The sequence below is a fragment of the Pinus tabuliformis genome, chromosome Q, assembly GCF_031772625.1.
Source record: "Pinus tabuliformis cultivar Carrire ecotype Pingquan chromosome Q, CPIR1, whole genome shotgun sequence".
NCBI lineage: Eukaryota > Viridiplantae > Streptophyta > Pinopsida > Pinales > Pinaceae > Pinus > Pinus tabuliformis.
The window spans coordinates 930130141-930152009 of NC_142296.1; the positions used below are offsets into that span (position 1 = coordinate 930130141).

Sequence of the window (21869 nt, forward strand, 5' to 3'; positions counted from 1 at the left end):
GTCATATGTGAACATTGACAACCTTAGGACATGTTAAAAGGTGAAGGCAAAGGTCATCTCTCCTTTTCTCTCTCAATATATATGTGCGGGGGAGGGGGGAATTACTCAACTTTGGCCTATCATCACTCACGATTGATGTAGTTAACCAACAACAAATTGATTTATATAAAATATTCAAATTGTTAATTAATTTGTATTAATTTAATGTCATAATCTATACCAATAATTTCATTTATAATTCAAGTGTGAAAATGAGAACATATATGTAAGCAAAGCATCCATTACAAACCTTTGTTCGCAAAATTAAGTCCTTTTGAGGGGAATTTGGAGTAGAGCTATTCGAGTTGGAATTAAAATCAAATTCTAATTAATTCATTGATTAAAAATACAAAAAATATTCAAAGAGAGTGTCCTTTCAAAGAGGATTTAAAGCAAAGTCATTTGACTTGGATTGGAATTGGATGTAGTTTGGCTCAATGATTAAAAAATACATAAAATATTCATAAAGATTGTAAGAGAGAGAGAGAAAGGAGGGAGAATATGGTGGCAGCTAGGGAGGAGGAGGGTTTGAAGAAAATTATTTTGATTGGATTATAATTAGATTGATTCAAAAATATGTAAAATATTGATGAGGGAGATTGTTATCGTCCATTGAGACTATAATTGGTCAATTAAGCCTTAAAAAAGGTAAAGATGACTTATGTTCTTTTATAATTTTATTTGTATGCTCAAAAAGAAGTAAGAAAATGACTTCAAGATTACCATAAATTTGATTACTTATGGGGTTATGATGGTGAGTATTGTAATCTATATTTTGAAATTAAGCACTTTAGGAGATTGTTTTTTTCATTTTCAATCCTCTTAGTATAACATATGATGACAAGTTGATATTTTTATTTATCAAAATTAATTTTAATTAGATTCATTAATTCAAAAATACAGAAAATATTCAAGAAATGTAAACATGTAGATATGTGAAAGCACACATGTGTAAGTAAGAAAAACTATAAAAAACATATATCATAGTTTGTTAATTTATATTGTAAATATGGAGACTTTATAAAAGACATTACCATAAGTTTGAAACACATAAATGTATATGTAAACTTTGTTGATTTATCAAATGTGTGAAATGGAAATCCTAATGAAGAAATTATCATACATTTTGAAGATACATAAATTAAATATTTAAATCAAAATAAATTAAAATATATACAAGGATGCCATTTTAAATATGGTTACAATTTCAAAAATAATATAAACTAGTTTAATGAATAAATATTGTTAAATCTTTAAAATAAAAGATAGGTATTAAATCATTTAAAATTTAAATTTAACTTCTAATTTATTAGATAACCTTATTCAAAATTTTCCCAATAATTCTAATAATTAATAATATTCATATTTTAAATAAATTGTCCATGGGGTCTTGGATAGACAGGTACTTTATTAAGACACTCCTTGATGTGAAGTCGGTTGGTTTAATTATTAGCAGTTAAATAGGCTATATTAGAGAAGAATACAACAGAAAAACCATTTTATTTTAATTTTATTTGTTTTATTTTGACCTAGTCAAAATGTTAAACATTACAATATCTCTACCTTACTCACTAAAAACAACTATCGGTGCAATTAAATCTAACCCAAATATTATAAGATCTTGTGTGAGATAAGAGATTTAATTATTGAAATTTATTAGATTTACTTACTATAACCTCCTTTAAATCAAAACTTCTCATTTAGAAAAGACATTTTTAACTTTTTTTAAGTGACTCAATTAAAAAATTCAAAAACTTTAAATAATAATAATAATAATAAAATTTAATTAAGATTTCTAATTTTTCTATTTTTTTAAATATAAAATAAAATAAACCATCTCATCTCCCTATCAAAATCCAAATTCAATAATACACTATATAAACCCTTAATAAATTCAAAAATTTTAATAAATAATAATAATAATAGATTTACTTATGATATCGAATAAAATATAAAATAAAATAAACCATCTAATCTCCCTATCAAAAGCCAAATCCAGTGATACGCTATCAACACAGTGGTTTATACATTTTCTTTTCTATTGGGAAATATTGGGAAATACATAGGAAGCAAATACTAAAGAGTTCCCCATTAAAAGTAACCTCAACTCACTTTGAAAGTATTACTCAAAGAAAGGGCGAGCGCTATATGTTGACACTCAGATGTGTGTGAATTTGAGCTGAGGCTCGATGGACAAATTGTTCTGAAAAATGGTTTGAAAATTATTCTTCTTGGTAAAAAAAATGTCACTTTAACCTTCAAAGTTACAGTTCTAAGCGGCAGACGCTGAAAATTAGCTAATATGTTGAAAACAAAATAATTGTTGGAGCTTAATCACCCGATTCAAAAAGCTAAATTATAGCTATAAGGAGTGCAAGTCATAATGAGCTCTGCATAGTTGTAAGCTGCAGATCCTGAAAATGAGCAGGCTTCAGTTCCAGTGATTAAACTAATCACAATTCAACGAAAAACCATTATCTTGGGAACTAACAAAAGAGTAACTAACAAGAACAGAGTTTCCTTTCCTTGGGAAAATTTGTGGGCCTGCCTGGTATTTGACATAAGCTGCTTCTATTCATAGTTGGGGGCTTTAAACAAAAGATGCCATGCCAATGATAGAGTGCAGAACAGCAATCCCAACATACCAACAGCGTAATATTTCCTGAACACACAATAGCACAGAAACATTATTTTATTTCAAAGCTACAAATAAAGTCCTACTAAACTTTATACTGGTTTATCTCTGAGTTAAGTCTGTCGGCACATGCATACCCGTAAGTCAATCTATTTTTTGGATCTCCTGTTGAATAGCCTGTGAAGTAGAAATACCGTGCAACATTATACAACATACCGAAAATGGCGGAGGCTATAGGGTGCTGCAAGTGGAAATATCCAAAGCCAAAGTGATAAGTTAGTAAAAATGTAAATAATAACTAAAATCAAAGTGTTGGATTTTCATATTCACCTAGTTAGGATCATTTGAACTAATCTCATTCTGGGATTCACCTTGGACCACTGAAAAAGTTAATGATAATGTTTTCAAAATTTACTAATGACTGAAAAAGTTAATGATAATGTTTTCAAAATTTACTAATGACTGCGAGTTTTGATGCAACGAAAAACTTCAACATGGTATCAGAGCTTGGTATCAGAGCTTTGACCCACAGGTTCAATTCCCGGATTTGGTTTGAGGGAGGGTGTTGGATTAATAAATCACATGAACTAACCCCACTCTGATCCACCCTGGGACCAGTGACCACTAAAAAAGTAATGATAATGGCTTTATAACTTATCTATATGCCTTCAGGAAATATTTTGATATCAGATATAGGAGGTGGATTTCATGCCCATGTCCCAATCTTATCTCAATTGCTTAATCTTTGGAATATCTCAATTGCCTATTTTTGAAATATTTTAAAATCTACTAACAAGAGTGAGGTCAATTTAGAATATTTAAGAATGGAAAGACAAGAATGAAGTCCAATTCTGTCTAATTCTGAAATATTCCCAAAATCTACTATTTAAATAAATTCAAAACTAGAAATCCAACTGGATTGGGGTTGGCAGGGCATAGGCTATGGCTTTCTATTCTTTGCACTCTATGAAAGGAAAGAAACTGTTTTGCTTCTAGTCTACCAGCATAAATTTTCTTCAAAAGCGAACACATACCAACAAAATCCTTCAAAACACATTAATGCCCCCAATTCACTTGAAATAGAAACTTCTTGGAAACAGAAGTTCTTGTGGATCCATGGTCAGCCAAGCAAACTATGTGTTCACAACCCAATTTCCCAGTTGCAGGGTACATAATGGATACTGCACATCTAGTCTCATGTGCAGCAGGTGTGTAACATAACAGGGGGATGGAAACTACACCCCGCTTCTACAATTACTGCTCCGAAGATGAATCACTTATCAGCCTCATCTCCTCAGAGAAAATAAAGAACAACCAATTTAAATAAAAACACACATTAATACAGTACCTGTAAGCCACCCAAAAGGAGGACCACAAAGAATACAGGCATATTCTCCAGACAGTTCTGATGTCCTCGCTGTAACCAAACAATCAATAAACATAAAAATACACGGTTAATATTAACATTATCCAGCCCTAATTTTGTCCAGAAAACTGACGAGAAAAAATAGATAGGGCATTTTTCAGGAATAGGAGAGAGATATAGAGTAAACAACTTGGATGAGAACAACTTATCAGATTTGGCAACAAAAGAGCTGAATATTAAAGCCCAAAACAAACCTGAACACAGTTGAACATGTTTGCATCCTTGTTCTCACTTTCAATGGCGTACAATTTCGGGTAAGGGACATTATATCTGCACAAACCAAAAAGGGAAAAAAAAAAAAAACACATTGTGGGCCAATTCTTTGACTAGTTTCATAAAAATTAAATAATCTACTGGGTGAACGACTCCAAATCGTTGTTTAGGCCTACGATTGAGTAATGATTGGCTAGGGATCACTACACCTGCAGATAAGTTGTTTATAGGCCAGAAGGGTATCTTTATATTCATTGCAGATTTCGAAAATATTTCAAAATCTGATCTTCTTCTTAATTATCAAATTCTAAGAAGATTTTGATTCTAATTCAATTTCTCAGATATTGGTAGATTCTACCAATATTTCAAGAATTTGTATATGGATTGATACTGTAAAATATATATATGCTATGCACATGTTTGTCCTTACACACATATTTTTCAAACCATACTAATCTAAAAATATTTCATCCTTCAAAATATCCACATTTGAGATTATATACTTCTTCAAAATAGAGAGAACCTAAATGCTAAGCAATTGCAACATAATTACTCATACCGTTTTCTAGCGTTTTCGACCTGAATGGCCATCCAGACATTGAGCACTGAATATGCCACAATAGCCAAGACTACCCACCCAAAGGCAGGAGGTAAATCAACCGCCATCCCTGTAGCTTCACTTACCAAACCTATCACGCACTTTCAGAGTAGCATAAATAGTCAACACCCAATGCAAATCCAAACAAACCCCCAAAAAAATTCAGATGAGGCATTCCTTTTTACTTCTGCCATGGCATTACAGAGCATGAGAGCTCTGAAATAACGAGATTAAACTATATTGAAAACTGAGAGTTTACCGAATTCAGAAATTCGGGGATTCTTCGTGTAGCTGCGCTTCTTGTGTGTAGCCAAATTTCAGAAAACCAAAGAAGGATCTCACCCAATACACTGACTTAAACTTCTATATAGATATGCATGCAGCTACTTTTCCGGTTTGATTTAGTCAGAGATTTGTCAGTGCCTTTGTCCCCAAGACAAGAAATTTGTATATACCCTAAAGTTTGTGGTAGAGTTTGATTGACTAAGGTTTTTGTCAATCAATGGTATTGATCGATTCATTTCACATGACACCAATGGTCTCGTCAATGGAATCCATTATTTTCAGATGAGGACACTAGTGTCAAAAATTAAATTTTATTTTTGTGCCCGCTTCCCGCTAATATATTGTAATCGTCTGAAAAGTAACTAAATTTGACTTTTGTATTATTCGTTTTAATCTGTGTAATATTTCCAGAGTATGTAAATCCTTTTGTTAATTTAAATTATACAATTTCAAAAATAAAGTAAAATAAAAGGAATCCACGTGGCACTAAAAATTCTCGGTTGAATAGCTTCCCAATGAGTCGGTTAATGGGACAACAACTCAGAAATTTAAGCCAATAAACGTGTCTTACTTGTTGACGTCATCCCATGTGTTTGGGATACATTGAACAAAACTAGAGTAATAACATAAATCTGTTAAAGGGAGAGGTTATGTTTCTTATTTCTTTTTGTTTGTATTTCTTACCAGTAATTTTCTCAGTTTGTTTGTGATGTTGGACAAATTATATGATCCAAAACAATTGATTTGCACTGAGATAATATCAGCTTTATTTCACATAACTAGATGTAGCAAGTAACTATGCAATCACTTATTGTTGTTAGCTTCAGCCTAAAGGCCCTGGAATTGTTCCAACTGCTCCATATGCCTCTACTATGGATTTGAATATGACCAACATGTGATTTGACCATTAATGGTTACTTGCTTTCCTACAAATCAGAAAACTATTATTGTTATGGTATAAAACACTCACTATTGACTTTACACCAGAATCAACGGTGATGTGCGACCATAAAAAGCATGCCATAAACCATAACAGGGAAGTACATCATCACCATAGTTATTCATCAAAGTGTAACGAAGAAAGATGTAACAAAATACCATGCTTATTAACATATACACAGCAACTACAAGAATCCTGATGGAACAGAGTAGGTTATCAAACATTTAGAACAATGCTCCATTCAATATCCACACAATATGGCAAGAACCCTTCAATAGCATGCCAAAACTAAACAATGTTCCCACTTGTAACAACCCAAAACTAGCAACAACCCTAAACTGTTCAGAGCTCAAGTACTTGTACACCACTACCTGCTCAATGGCAATTTAGGTAACCTTTACAGCATTCTGTTACCCTCATGTACATGCATCTTTCACATCCAAACTAGTAAGTAAAGCAGAGTCTTTTACAAAGAAACGTTACAATGAGTTCGAAGCTCTCTTAAAACTTCAAAGTTTAAAATGAATATCACTTTACATTTGACCAAGTGAAATAATATATCTAAAACTTTACATTAAAATCACACAGTGTAAGACTGTTGGATAGTATTTATATCAAGACCCTTCAGCTTGACCACAGACTCCACATGCCCCTTAAATGTATTCAACTCCCTAAGCCTATCATCAGAAAAGGCAAATCATGAGAACCAATGTGAAAAAAAATGCAACTGAGGAAATTCATCTAAACAAAATATGAAAATATTGACCTGGCAACTTCAGCACGCCTCTTTGCTTGTTCAGCAATTTCTGACAACTCTCGGTAGCTGCTCTTCTCATTGAATAAATGCGTTTCAGGTGGATGAAGACCGTGTAATGTACGCTGAGCATGAGCCCATTGTGCTTCACGCTCCTCTTTACCATAGTCTTTCTTAGATGTGAAGGCAATCTGTAGGCAAGAGATAAAAAACAGTGAACACATTACATTAGAACAGTTTGTGCCATTTAACACCCAGGAGATTCAAATAATTCCATGGAGCATTAGAAGATAAAAGCAACATGTAAATTTAATAAAAAAATTTAATTATTAAAAAAAAGCTCTGATGCAGAACACTGCCAAGCACTGCCAAACCCTAGCCAGTCGCCGCTCCTGACCGCTTACACTGTAGCCGCCGCCGCACCTCTGCTGGTCGCTTGCAATGGAAATGGCGGTAGGAGGGGAGAGCTCCGCCTCCCCTCCAAAGAACTCTTCAAGCTCTGACAAAATACAGCACGCACAGCCTCTGTACCCCTCTGGCGCAGGCCCCGACGAAGGGCAAGAAGGACATCAGAAGAATGAAGAAAAGACACATACGGCCCCGACAGAAGAAGAAAATACAGACAAAGAGATGCACAACAAAGCTACGGCGTCACAGCCAAAGGCAACCTCGGCCACCTGTATCCCAAAAGCTGCAGAACCCATCAAGGTTGACCTGCCTAGCCACCGCATCAATGGTGAGATCCAGTACATGCAAGATCACGCACTAATCGGAAAGTTTCTAGGTTTCTGGCCTACGGAAAAAGCCTTACAAGGTTGGATAGCTTCAAAATGGAAGCCCAAAGGACAAATTACTCTGCAACTAGGTCCAAAAGGCTTTTTCACAGCAATCTTTCACTGTGTGGAGGACAGAGTGCGGATATTCGAAGGAGGACCATACTTCTTCAACTCTTCAGGTCTCTATCTCACGGAATGGAAACCAAGATTCAGCCCCGACAAGGAAGATTTCAGCTGGGCTCTGGTCTGGATCAGGATGTACTCCCTCCCAGTGGAATACTGGAAAGAAGAAACGCTGGCGGATATAGGCAACAAACTTGGCACCTTCATCCGAGTCGCGGCTGAGACAAAAACCCGCAAATATACCTCGTATGCCAGGATCTGCGTCCACATGCACCTGACCAAAGCTCTAGCTGATACGGTAAGACTCTATCACGATGACTATGAATGGACACAACCTTTAGATTATGAGCATATTCCCTTCCGCTGTCGCAAGTGTCATGAGCATGGCCACCTCTTCCGAGACTGTCCATTAAATTCTCAGTCCAAAGCAGCTACCGCTGTCTCTGACAAAGACTCCGAAGGTTTCATAAAAATTCCCAACCGCCGTAGGCATGCCAAAAAAAGTCAGCCAGTCATGGACAATGCTCTCAAAGCTGACTCCCAGAACAGATTCTCTGTTCTTGCTACGCATAACAAGCAAGACCAACCCAGTTCTGAACCCCCATTTAATACCTCTTCGCCCTCTTCCTCCCTCAACCCCTCAGACCCCTTGCAGCCCTCTGATCCTGCTCTTTCGAATCTCAATCCCAACCCTTCTTTGGAGAAAGGAAAATCGGTGTCAAGTCTCAGTCCCTTCTCCTTCTCCCAAGAGAAATCTTTACCGGATAATAAACAGCAAGACTTTGACATGGAGACAGATGCTACTCTGGCTCTCAGTCTTCAGCAAGAAGCGGATGAGGAAGAACTAGGTGATACTACTGTCATGGAGGAAGATCAGGCGGATGTTAGTCTAGATGGTTTAGACATCTTCACACTTGAAACGGCATGCAAACAGAGAGAATACAACTCAATTCCCCCCTGGCAAATAGACAAGCTGGAAGGAGTCTTAACCAAGGTGCAGCACAATAAAAGCCTTGGCATACAGGGAGGCAGCCCATGGGACGGAAAAAAGGTGCTCAAAGATCCCAAGAAACGAGGAAGAAAGACAGACCTTCAAAGAACCATAACATTAGGTGAAATACTTATGGAGTCGGGGCGATTCCCTAAGTTGACAAAGTTCTATAAACCCAAATCTCAGTTTACATGAAGTTAATATCCTGGAATGTGAGAGGACTCAACAGCCCCTCAAAACATAGAATGATCAAAAACTTGATTCAACAAGAAAAACCAACCATAGTTTTTCTGCAAGAAACAAAGAGCAGCACTGAAGCTATTGAAAGAATTCGCGGCAAAGTCTGGGCAGGAAGCAGCGCTATCTCTGTAGACGCCTCTGGAGCCTCAGGCGGTTTGGCCATTATGTGGAACCCGCAGATCATCTCATTATATGACTTCCATGCCACTCTCCATCTTATTCAAGCCTCCTTCCACCTCATTGGCACCGGAATCCATGGGCATCTCACAAATGTATATTTTCCTCAGACAATTCAGCAAAAACTAGAACTGCTGGAAACGATCTCTATCCTCAATGAAAATAGGCAATTCCCGCTCTGGATTGGTGGCGGCGACTTCAACATAATAACATCCATGGAAGAGAAGCAAGGAGGTAGAATCAGGCTCGACAGTGACAGTGATGGCCTCAGACAATTCATTCAAAACAATCAACTTATGGACATACCAACCTCTAATGGAATTTTCACTTGGACTAACAAGCGTCGAGGTATTCATCACATTGCTTCCAGGCTTGATAGATTCCTTCTTTCTGACAATGCAATCCACCTGGGAGGGGATTTCAATGCTTCCATTATCCCCCAAAGTGGATCTGATCACTGGCCAATTTTGCTACAATGGTCCAGGCCAGGTAACCGCTGCAACAGACCTTTCAGATTCGAAGCATTCTGGTTCACAAATGCCACTTTTAAGGCGGTAGTCAGCGATGCATGGGCAGCTTACATCCCGCCAGAGGGAGCCAAAATGTATCAATTCCAACAAAAATTAAAAAATTTGAAACACGTCCTCAAAGTGTGGAATCGCACAAATTTTGGTAACATCCAGGAGAAGCGCTTACAATTGGAACAGCAAATGCACATACTTCAACAAACTCTCATTCTTGAAGGCAGATCAGAAGAACAAGCACAACAGGAACAGATACTCTGGAACCAAATTGAGGAGCGTAGGAAACAAGAGGAAATACTCTGGCGGCAAAAATCCAGAATCAATTGGCTCAAAGAGGGGGAGAAGAACACAAAATTCTTCCACAAAGCCACCATTCAAAGGCGAATGCACAATAATATCACCTTCATCAACAACCAACAAGGTGAAAGAATTGAGGAACATGAGGACATGGAAAAGGAATTCACAGGGTATTTCAAGGAAATTTTAACGGAACCCATTGAAAACAGGGATGCAGCAATCAGAGCCATCACGCAGCATATTCCAAGCATCATAACTGAGGATCACAATAACAAACTACTCCAGCCCACGACCTTGCAGGAAGTTGAAGAAGCCATGGCTCAACTCAAAGACGGAAAAGCGCCTGGGCCTGATGGCTTCACAGCCAATTTCTTCCATGAATTCTGGGAACTCATCAAAGTTGAGGTATGGGACCTCGTTGAAGAATCCAGAAGCATGCATTGGATCCTCCCAGCCCTCAATACCACCTTCATAGCTCTGGTACCCAAGGGAGGAGAACCCAACAGGCCAGAAAAATACAGACCAATCGCATTATGCAATGTAATCTACAAGCTAATCTCAAAGGTCATCGCAAACAGGCTCAAACCTCTCCTGCCCTTACTCATATCTCCGGAACAAACAGGATATGTGGAAGGACGGCAGATCATGGATGGAATCATACTATCAAATGAGGTAATACACTCATTAAAGATTCTCAAGAAACCAGGTATGATTCTAAAACTAGACCTCTCTAAAGCTTTTGATAAGCTTAGTTGGAATTTTATTCACAAAATGCTTTTAGCCTTTGGCTTCAGTGCAACCTGGACCAGGTGGATTATGAACCTCATCACTTCTCCAAGCTTCTCTGTTCTTTTGAATGGCTCTCCCTCCTCCCCCTTTCGACCCTCACGCGGCATTAGGCAAGGGGATCCTCTTTCACCTTTTCTCTTTGTTCTAATGGCAGAAGGACTCAGCAGACTTCTCAAATCGGCCGTTGCCTCTCAAGAGCTTAAAGGCATTTCTATCCATGGTCTTAATCCTCTGTCTCATCAGCAGTTCGTTGATGACACCATGCTATTTGGTCATCCCTCCTCGAGAGAAGCCTCTGTTTTCAAGTCTCTACTCTCCCTTTACTCCGATGCCTCTGGCACCTCCATCAATGCCTCGAAATCTCAACTCTTCTTCTTTAACACCCCCCCCCCTCTACTCAAAGGAATATTGCCAGAATTCTGGGATTCACCATATCCCATTTGCCATCTAAATACCTTGGAGCTCCCCTCTCTGACTCAGCCATCAAACATGCTTCCTGGCGGTCTCTCCTTGATAAGCTTGAATCAAAGCTCTCATCGTGGACCTTTCGTGCTCTCAACATGGCAGGCAGATTAGTCCTGATCAAGTCTGTCCTTCAAGCTATGCCGTTGTACCTCTTTTCCACCATGGCAGCTCCAAAATGGGTCCTTAAAGCCATTCGCAACCTCCAGCGCAACTTCCTCTGGGGCTCCACTGGTAGGAATCGAAAATGGGCTCTTGTTAATTGGAAAGAAGTTTGCAAAATCAAATCAGAAGGAGGACTAGGACTTCGGGATCCGCTTCAAAGTAACAACACAATGGGAGCTCGAATGTGGTGGAACTGGATCTCCAAGCCTCATTCACCTTGGGCTCGATTATGGCAAGCAAAATATGCTCTGGGAAGTCACTGGAACGATCTCATCAGAATCAACTCCACAGCCCAAGGATCACCAATCTGGAATGCTGCAAAGACTCACAGCCACTTCATTCAGGAACACAGTTTCTGGGAAATCCACTCAGGCACGTCAGCCAAGTTTTGGGAGGATTCGTGGCAGCAGCTCCCTAAACTTGCAAATCTATTCCAAAAGCCCCTCTGGCAATCTTATATGCAGCAAGAGAACCTTATTCAGGTTCACCAATTCTGGCAACAAACAGAGCATCATGGATACCAATTATGGAAACCAGCGAGCAGTTGGCAGAGGGATTGGGAGGGCGAAACATACTCAGACATGGATCAGGAACTCACTCATCGCAGAATCCGTCACTCCAACCAGCAGGATAAGCTCAGATGGGGTCACACGCACAAAGGCACATTCACCACTAAAGAAGCACATCAACTGCGCTATTCAGACACCCAAGCGGATAAAGATCAAATTTGGGCACGAGTTTGGTTACCAGGGCTATGGCCTAAAATCTCAACCTTCTTATGGCTGCTAAGTAAAAAGCGCATTCTTACATGGGACAATTTGATAAAAAGGGGATTCATTGGGCCTTCTAGATGCCCAAATTGCAATCTCAACTCTGAGACAATCAGCCATTTAATGGAGACATGTCCGCTAGCAAAGCAACTTTGGGAGAAAGTGGAGAAATGCAACAAGAGAACAGAACCCAGGGGCGAGGATGTAACGGAAAATATCAGGAACTGGGACAAGAACCCATTCAAAAGCCAACTTCTCAATACTTTATGGGGTCTCATACCAGGCTTTTTGTACTGGATTCTCTGGAAAGAGCGCAACTCCAGAATCTTCAACAACACTTCCCGGACAATCGACGCTCTGTGGCTCATCTACAAAAGAAATATCCAGGAAACCTTAGCCATAAGAACCTGGTATGATACAGACATGCCAGAAGCGCAACAAGAGAGGGACATTTTGAAAGAATGGAATCTTGATCTTTCCGCCTTTGCAAAGGTCATCACCCATCCCCCACGCAGCTCCACCTCCCCGTCCTCCTGGTCCCCACCAGCTTCCAACTCATTCAAGCTCAATTTCGATGGGGCAGCTAAAGGTAATCCTGGACCTGCTGGATTCGGAGGAATCTTCAGAAGCCATACAGGAGCACTTCTGCATATCTATTATGGTTCATTAGGCAAAGACACTAACAATGTAGCCGAGCTGGAAGGACTCTGGCAAGGGATCTGTCTAGCAGAACAAAAACACTTCTTCCCTCTTGAGGTTGAGGGAGATTCTCTCATCCTAATAGCAGCAGCCAAGAAAATTCAGGCAGGGGCAACAACAGTCAAGTTAGCAACCAGCTGGAGATTGCTAAGCAGGTTGGAATCCCTGGAGGCAAAGCTTAAGAATCCACAAAGTATAACCTTCCAGCATGTACGAAGAACAACAAACCAGGTAGCCGACAGAATGGCTAACCAAGGTGTTTCTCAGTCATCACCATACTTCTCCGGCTCTTTGGACATGGTTGATGATGAACAACTTAAAAGGGACTGCATCGCTTTGGTGCAAAAGGACCTCTCCCTCCCGGATGCGGGTGGTTTTAATGCGTAACAGGTCAGTGGCTCGTCACAAGGGCATGTGTCAGCCCGGACGAGCCACGTATGCCAGGACTGGGATTCATTTAAGAACGGAGGCGATTGTTTATTTCAGTCGAGTCCTTTCGGCATTTACTGCTCTTCTTGGTAACGGGAAAATGGCGTTACAAAGCCATGGCATCTCTGTCATTCTCCCGCAGTTTGTGTTGGCTCACGCTCTGGTTCTGAGGGAGGTTGTGGTGGCTCACTCTCTGGTTCTGAGGGAGGTTGCGAGGGGGTATTCCTGCTCTTTGAACAATTCGGGGATGTATGGCATCTCTGTCATTCTCCCGCAGTCTGGCATAAGGTTTGGGTGCTCGGAGGTTGTGTTGGCTCACTCTCTGGTTCTGAGGGAGGTTGCGAGGGGGTATACCTGCTCTTTGAACAATTCAGGGATGCAGCGTGAGCGCCAAAGGATGATAAGTAGGCGCGGAAGCTCCAGAGGTCGGGCTTCGTCTCAGAGGCAAGCCCCTTCCCCCTCCTCCTCAATCGAGGTTTCTTCCGACCGCAGACGCTCCAGGGGACGGGCAGTTGGCCGAGGTAGAGCAGCGGAACACCGAGAAATTATGGACTGTGGGCACTCTGCGCATCCCATGGTGAGATATCGTATTCCATGTACTCTGTCAAATTCTACTTTTTTTGTTACGGTTTCGGTGGAGCATTGCAGCAATCCTGGCGGTCAAGAAGATGCTCTACAGGCCAGCCCTCCTCGGATTCCTGGGTCGGCTCCCACAGTAGACATGCAAGTTCCTGCCGTAGATATGCTGCGCCCCGTCCAAGAAAGCTTCTCCCCAGATCCTGGGGCAGGCCCAAGTGAACCTGCGCAGCGAAACACTCTCCCCGAACCGGACATCCACAAGCAATCCAGATGCAAAACGGAGGAAGATCCGCACACCACTGATGATGACTAGCTCGCTCTGCAGTTCGCCTCAGGTCTCTGAGAAAGGAATTTTTTCACTGTCTGCTCTCACCGCTATCTTATATGTGTCAGGTCTTTGTCCTTATGTATTTCTGTCCTTATCTGTTACAGTGACGGATATCCATATTTGTTCCAGTCTTTATGTGTTTCAGTTTCGGCTAATCATGTATGTTCAGTGTCGGTCTCATGTACTGTCGATATGGTTCAGTGTCGGTCTTATGTAATTTTGGAGATGATTATTCCTGAGCATTCTGTCAGTCTCTCGACAGGAATCACAGGGCTACGGCTCTGTTGTAACACTGATGTTGTAAATTTTGCCTTTTTTGTAATATAATAGATTAGTCTGATTCAGAAAAAAAAAAAAAAAGCAACATGTAAAGGCATACATACCTTGCGTTCAATAAGATTATCCCAAGCCTTCCCACTCAGGGCATAGCGAACAGCGAACTTAAAGACATCCAAAGGAAAGTAGAACACTAGACTGTATAGCCAAATTACTCCTGCCCAACCCCAACCAATAGGTTTGATGTTTGCAAAGCTAAAGTCTGCATAAACTGCAAGGAATGTTGCAATCTACAGGCAGAGGATAGAAACAAGATAGTGGTCAGTTACTTTTGCAGCTTCTTAGAGAAACCTACAGCTTCCAACAAAATAACAAGACACGGAAAGAAATTATGGTTATGCCCAAACTAACCAGCTGGGCAATAACAAATGCAGTCATAAGCAGAAGCCCGGGTCATTCTACAAATGACCAGCTGCGAAATCTTGTCACAAAAATGAGAGCTTGGCTCACAATGCTGACTTGTAAGTATAGCGCAGATGTTTCCTCATGGGGAGAATTCCTGATAGACCTTACTCCAAACTTGTCCTGTATGATAATAAGTTAAACATTCAATGGGCTGCCCACAAATCAACTTTCATTTTCAGTGAAACCATAAGATAATTAACTTATCAAGTGGAGAGATACAACAGCCTACAGATTCTGACTCATCCTGGCATTCCCACCATTGTAATCATCTACTATTCTATTTTCTTGCGTTATTTGCGAGTAATTAAGGTCGATATTAAGTAAATTGATAAGCTTGTTTTTTAATGTGCAGTTTTATGATCATTTCGTGGACGGGAATTTGAAGGATGAAATTAAAAACCTGACCGCCATACGCAAGAGAAATAACATAAATGCTAACAGCAATTGCAATATTACAGCTGCCGAGAGCGACCTGTACCTGGCGGCTATTGACGAAAATATTGTGACGAAGATAGGGCCGAGGAATGATCTGGGAAAACTGTCCAGACGGGTTGCAGAGCTTCGTCCAGGCGGGTTGCAGAGCTTCCTGAAGGCGCTTTGCAGAGTTTCGAACGGGAAACGAATGCGTTTTGGCGCGAGGTCGTTTTGGTTTTGGAGTCAGCTGCGTTTTGGTTTTGGTGGGTCCCGCATCGGCTGCCGGAAAGGCAAACGTACTCGCCGGAGTTACATGATGCGCCCCATGACATACATAGCTGGCCAGCCTACATAGGGGCATTTAATACCCAATGTATGGCTGGTTAGCTCTTGCCTTCAATTGTTAAGTACACATTCCAAGTCTCTAGTCCGTATGCCCAACTTCTAGACCCTCCTTTTAGTTTAGGAAAGTCTTCACACCATTTGTCTCTTCAACATAAACCTAGCGTATACAACGGCTAGTCATGCCTCCAGACGGGCAAACCATAATTTCTCACAACACTTGTTCCATTTTGGTTACACACCAACTTATGTACCTCATTCCCCACCTTTGCCCACTTACATGGACATCATCACCAAGAGTATGACAAAATCAAATACTTCTTCTATATAAATACTCATCATGTTTAGGGAGATTGATTGATAATGCTCTATACCTTTAGGAGTAACACATATTGAGCAACCATCATGTCCCCTACCATATCATACCAATTATCAACAATTTCTACAAAGCTTTTGGAGGCTATAAATCACCTCATTCTATATAAATTGTTATCATAACTTAATGAATTTTGTTAAAACTAATCAATTTGATTAGTTTATAGGATTTGTTACTTCAAATCGACCGTCTAAATTGGAATTGGTTCTCTTGTACCAATTAGTTTGATTGGTTTATAAGGGTTGTTGATTTAAATAATGATTTAAATAAAAAATGGTCAGTGTCATACTTACTAGTTAGGTTGATGATGAAATTAGTTCATTTGATATGAAACTAGCTTTAGATACCTAAATCAACCAATTTCATATGGTAGTAATTGTGTTTCATATTAATTTGTACACCAACACATGGAATGACAAAAAACCATTCTTTGAATTTTAAAAAATAATAAAGAAAACCTTAGTAATCAATGATAATACTAAATAAAGAAAAGTTGACATTCTCCTTTAGAGCCCTAAGGGTTAGTCAATCAGTCGAGTTCTTGTTGTTAAAACACCTTGTTAATAGGAGGTCACGAGGTCAATTCTCCTCGACGCTCTTTGGGTTAGGCCCTGCTAATGAGCCGACAAGATGTGATCCTTTGAGGTGGATCTGCCCGGATAGTTTCCATGGATGTAGTCTCCACTAACACATTAAAAAAAAATGTCATTCTCCTTTATCTTTCCTTTTCTATCCATTTATTTGTTTTTTTCACATTACCATGAATTATTTCAAGATGTTTTAGAGTGGTTCCAACTTCACCACACTTCTTCATACAAAGAAAGTAGAATTTTTAGATCCCACTTAAAATTTAGTGAACTTAAAAATTCTCAAGAATTTAGGAATTCAAGATTACAACATTTTTTCTAGATCTATGATGTATGATGGAATGGAATGGGCATTTAATGATGAGGACCAATCCCTCTATGTACTTTGATGTTCCTGGTGCTAATTATTGAACTCCAATGTCTAGTAAAAATGTACCCTTTAGTCAAGCACAATCATTGATTAGTTCGTTAAGTTTTCTCTACCTTATTTTAGTGCTTGGATTAGGGAGTTTCATCAAAATTGAATGGTGTTGATAATGTCCCTAGACAATTGAGATTCAAGGTAGAGGCAAAAGCTATAACCTACATGAGAGGGTAGAGGGTGATACTAATGATAAGGATCCTGACATAGGCATTGAGCCTTTAATAGTATATAGTTATTTGTTGTAGAATGATGCTTTTTGGACTCTAGAGGCCATTTAAATCCTCTTTGTTTATATATTTTGGTCTAGATATGGATTGCACTCGACAATATTTTGGTTATAAGCATACTTACTTGCCATATACATGAGAAAACCCTATAATTTGTGTCTAATGGTTTGTATTTGCATGGATGTACTCTATAACCTATGTTATTCAACAACATAGACACATTCCTCTTTCAATATCGAATCTATATACATGTTTCCTTATTTATAGGTATATTCATCTTCAACTAGTGCATATAATTGTTTTCTCATGAATTTTCTCATTCTTAAATTGGGAGGAAAATTGAGATGTTTTCATACTAAAGTGGGAGGAGCTAATACAAAGCACAAAGGTGCACCAACAAATCACATCACTACTAACACTTCTTTGCAAGAACACTATCTATTAATTAGTTGCACACTTTTAGCCCTCGAGCTACATTTCGTTATTTACTATTTCTGCCATCCTTCAGGGTGCATGCATCTTAGATGATTATTTTATGTTTGGTAGTTAGTTTTTTATGGACCCATTGTAAAATCATAAGAAGGCCTTGCAGTCGTGTAAGGAAACAATTCTTTTCTAATTTCTTTTATGGTTTGTATAATATTCTCTAGCAACTTGGTTTTATTCATGGTTCTATCAAATAAAGTTCTTTGAGCCTCGTCAACTATAAAGAAAGGAAGAAGGAACATAGTCATTATCATCAGCGACATCCATTTTACAAGTACATTGGATAAAAAAAATCAAGGACATAATGACAACAAAACCTAATTAAAAATAATATCATTCATGAAGTACAATAGAATATGAATACGTCTAATAAGTTTGTGTTGGAAAATGGTTGTAGTTAATAATCATGACCATGTTCCTTATTCCTTTCTTGATAGCTATGATGCTCAAAGAGCTTGATCTAATACAAGTATATTGGGTGAAGGAATCAAGGACATAAAGGCAACAAAACTAAGTGATTCATAATTTTGTTTATGTTCCAATACATACTTTTAATTGTTATTATTGGAAACATGACTACTATGAACTTCATTTTGGTTCCATGTTAACATGCACTTCCTAATGCTATTATAGTTATATAGTAATTTGTTGTTACATGGTATTGTAAGTCCTATAAAGGGAATTTAGTATTAAATTGTGAAAGGATGATTATTGTTGTTGTTTGATCATAGTGATATGCATTTTAAAACACGCCCAAAAGTATAGTGTGACAAAAAATTAATGATTCGCTTTGATAATGGATTTTAAAGATTTAATTATAAGATGTAGTTTGTATTTAGTCAATTGAATTTATTTAGGTGGTTGGGAGGAATGATTGGGATCCTCCTCATCTAGGTTCAATTCCCACCAATGACAAGTGACATAATAAGCTTTGGTGTAATGACTTTGAGCCTTATTGTTGAAAATGAAAGTCTAGGCCCTAAAAAGAGAAAGAAATTACTTACCAATAAATACATAATAAATTCTCCACCAAAAGAGATATCAAACTTAAAAAGTGTTTGGAGATTTATTACCATAAGCTAGCGCTGAAACTCAATAGTAAGTACTTAATAAATTCCCTACCCATTTAGGGATCTATTGCTAATAGATAAATTGAAGCTAAAGCACTTGATGGTCACTCAATAGTAAATACATAGTAAATTCTCCACCAAAAGATACATCAAGCTTAAAAAGTGTTTGGGGATTTATTGCCAACAGATAAGTTGGATCTGAAACACTTGATGGTCACTCACAAGTAAATACATAAAAGCTAAAATGTTCGATGAATTTGTCAAAACGGTTCCCACTTGAAATATAACACCAAACCTCAAATTCAAAACACAAAGCAAGGAGAAGATACATTGCACCATTACTCTCATGAGGGAAAAAAAATGCAGTTACTCTTTTGTAAGAGTAAAGTGAACGACATTGTTATTCTCACATAAGAAAACTGTTTTATCTGAACTCACACTTATGTGCTAGAAATAGTCTATTCAAATGTTTAATTTATGTTTTTTTATGTAGAATTTCAAATTTATGTTTTCACTGGTGCATTTTTCCCATTTTAATAATTTCTATAGTTAATAAATAATTGTTTCTAATCATAACTAACCATACTATTGAAAAATAAATAATAATAATTAATTTTCAAATCACAACTTAATTAAATATCAAATTTATTTATAAAAAAAGTTGTATATAAATTTTATTATTGTTTATAATTTTTTATTTCTATTTTATTGTAAACTAATAGAATTCATTATTTTTATATATTTAAATTTTTTTATTTTAAGGTAGTGTATAAATAATTTAAGTGGAATTGGGGGAGTTGAGGGAGCAAAAGGATTGAAATTCTAACCGTCTCGACTTTCTAGTTTGTGTTTCCTTTTTTCTGTGTGGTCGGGGTTTCTGTTTCTACTATGTTGTCAGATTCGTGTTTGTGGGACTTTCTCTGTGTTGTGTGGGGTTTGGTGGCCTGCTATGCTTGCTCATGGTTCACTACGAACTTTTTCATCAGGGTTCTTTTCTTGCCAGTGTTTGGCATTGTTGTTGCTCAGGTTCTTGTCTAGTTGTGTTGTCATTGCCTCCTTTGCTCGACGTCCATGTTTCTTTGTAGGGAGTTTGCCGTTGTCATTTTGTAGGGTATGGATGCTCTATTTCGTTCATCCTTGTTCTCTGGTTTTTTCAGGCTTATTGTTATGGGCTTCTTGGGTGGCTGACCCAATCTCTTAGCTATATTCTGCAGCCATTGTGTATGGTCGTGTATTCACAGGGCAATTTTTGTTCTCCATTATTGGGATTTTTTACTCTGCCCTTGTTTTTACAATGTTCTTAGTCTATGGTTTTTTTGGGGTTTTTCGGGTAGCTTGTGTGCCTTTATTTCTTATATTTCTCGATTTTCTGGCCTAGGGTTTGACGCCGCTAGGGTTTTCCTTTTTGTTTGAATGTTATGAATTTTTCCATGGCTCCTTGCTTGGAGAATGCTCTCTGGAATGCGCTTGTGGATATGTTAAATGTAATTTTTTTCCTTCTCTAATGAATAAAATGACATGTCGTTAAAAAAAAAACAAAAAAACAAAAAGCAAAACATTTTTATACATTTTCCATTAACATTATAACTAATTAAAAAAAAAAAATATATATATATATATGATGATGATGATGATGATGATGATGTGCACTGAGACCAATGAGTAAATAAGTGATTTACTCATTCGTCTTACTCTCTTCATAGTGCACGCCTATTTGGTCCATGAAAACTTCTTTTGTTCAAATTGTTTGTTGTGGGAACTTTGTTTGAAAGAGCACACCAAGCGTCATAGGAAATGAGTTATGTTTTTTTCAAGGCATGTGTTGTGAATAAACCATGGTATTGGCCCATGATATTATAATAAAACTCATTTGCAAACATAATAAAGTGAATATTAATAGGTAAAAAACTTCTTATATATTTATAAAACTTATATATTATTATTTTTTATAATTATGAAATTAAAATAAATTTATAATTTACTTATTTTTTATTTTTTAATTTTAATAATGTGAAAATTACTATAAAATAAGTATTTTGATATCTATTACAATTGAACTTTTATCCATATAATTTATAAATTTTATCAATATAATTTAGAGAGCTATGTTAGTGATAATGATTATAATTGTCAATAATATATTGAAGTCCCATATAGTTTGCCTTGTCGAATGTGCTTGATGCATAAGAATCCACGTGGCACTAAAATCTCGGTTGAATAACTTCCCATTGAATTGGTTAATGGGACAACTAATTTTCTTTAACTCAAAAATTTAAGCCAATAAATGTGTCTTCCTTCTTGTTAATGTCACTCCATGTGCATGAGCAATGCCTACATTGAACAAAACTAGAGTATGTTTTTTGTTGATATCAACCTATGTGCCTACCTTGAACAAAACTAGAGTAGGTTTTTTGTTGACATCATCCCATGTGTATGAGACACCCTTCAATTGTTAAGTACACATTCCAAGTCTCTAGTCCATATGCCTAGCTTCTAAACCCTCCTTTTAGTTTAGGAAAGTCTTCACACCATTGGTCTCTTATTACATGCACTTACTTAACATATACCTAGCGTATACAGCGGCTAGACGTTCTTCTAGAGAGAAAACCATAGTTTCTCAGCATACATGATCCCACTACACATAATGTCAATTGTGTTGCTCGTCTCACCCACTCTGGACGATGCCGGGAAATTATCCTCTACTCCTAGACTACCTGTTCCCCTGACACTTCTTGTCATTTTGGGAGATCTCTTCCCCCTATGTAATTCATCCTCTAGCACCGAATCAACTACATCCCCCAAAATTGGTCTCTTTCTCGACATCCTTCCCTACTTGTACTCTAGATCCTCAACCCACTTATTATGCACTTCTTTATATCTCCATCACTTTTTGCACCCCTTTTTCTTTCTTTTCTTCAAGCCATCCTCAGGTCATCCCCTTGGGCCCCCATGTCACACAGTGC

General features: G+C 38.0%; 2 protein-coding genes across 5 annotated transcripts in view; both read right to left on the bottom strand.

The window, feature by feature from the left end:
- Window positions 1-2346: 2346 nt before the first annotated feature.
- Window positions 2347-21869, bottom strand: part of LOC149222510 (uncharacterized) — a 123961-nt gene continuing 104438 nt past the window's right edge. For 2 of the 4 annotated variants that reach the window (XM_089385479.1, XM_089385478.1), the window contains exons 2-6: window positions 4873-5002; window positions 4295-4370; window positions 4023-4091; window positions 2812-2915; window positions 2347-2701 (exon numbers count right to left, since the gene is read on the bottom strand). In XM_089385479.1, the coding sequence (XP_089241605.1) occupies window positions 2611-2701; window positions 2812-2915; window positions 4023-4091; window positions 4295-4370; window positions 4873-4979 (447 nt within the window). In that variant the 5' untranslated portion in view covers window positions 4980-5002 and the 3' untranslated portion in view covers window positions 2347-2610. Of the gene's footprint in view, window positions 2702-2811; window positions 2916-4022; window positions 4092-4294; window positions 4371-4872; window positions 5013-5170; window positions 5352-21869 lie in introns of those variants that run through there. The other 2 variants (XM_089385477.1, XM_089385476.1) reach the window with 2 other exon arrangements.
- On the bottom strand, window positions 6382-15021 carry LOC149222511 (plasma membrane ATPase-like). Its single transcript, XM_089383118.1, has 4 exons — window positions 14927-15021; window positions 14623-14805; window positions 6903-7081; window positions 6382-6813 (listed from the first exon to the last, which is right to left on the bottom strand). The coding sequence occupies exons 1-4, from the start codon at window positions 14951-14953 to the stop codon at window positions 6717-6719; spliced, it is 486 nt and encodes a 161-aa protein (XP_089239244.1). The 5' UTR covers window positions 14954-15021; the 3' UTR covers window positions 6382-6716.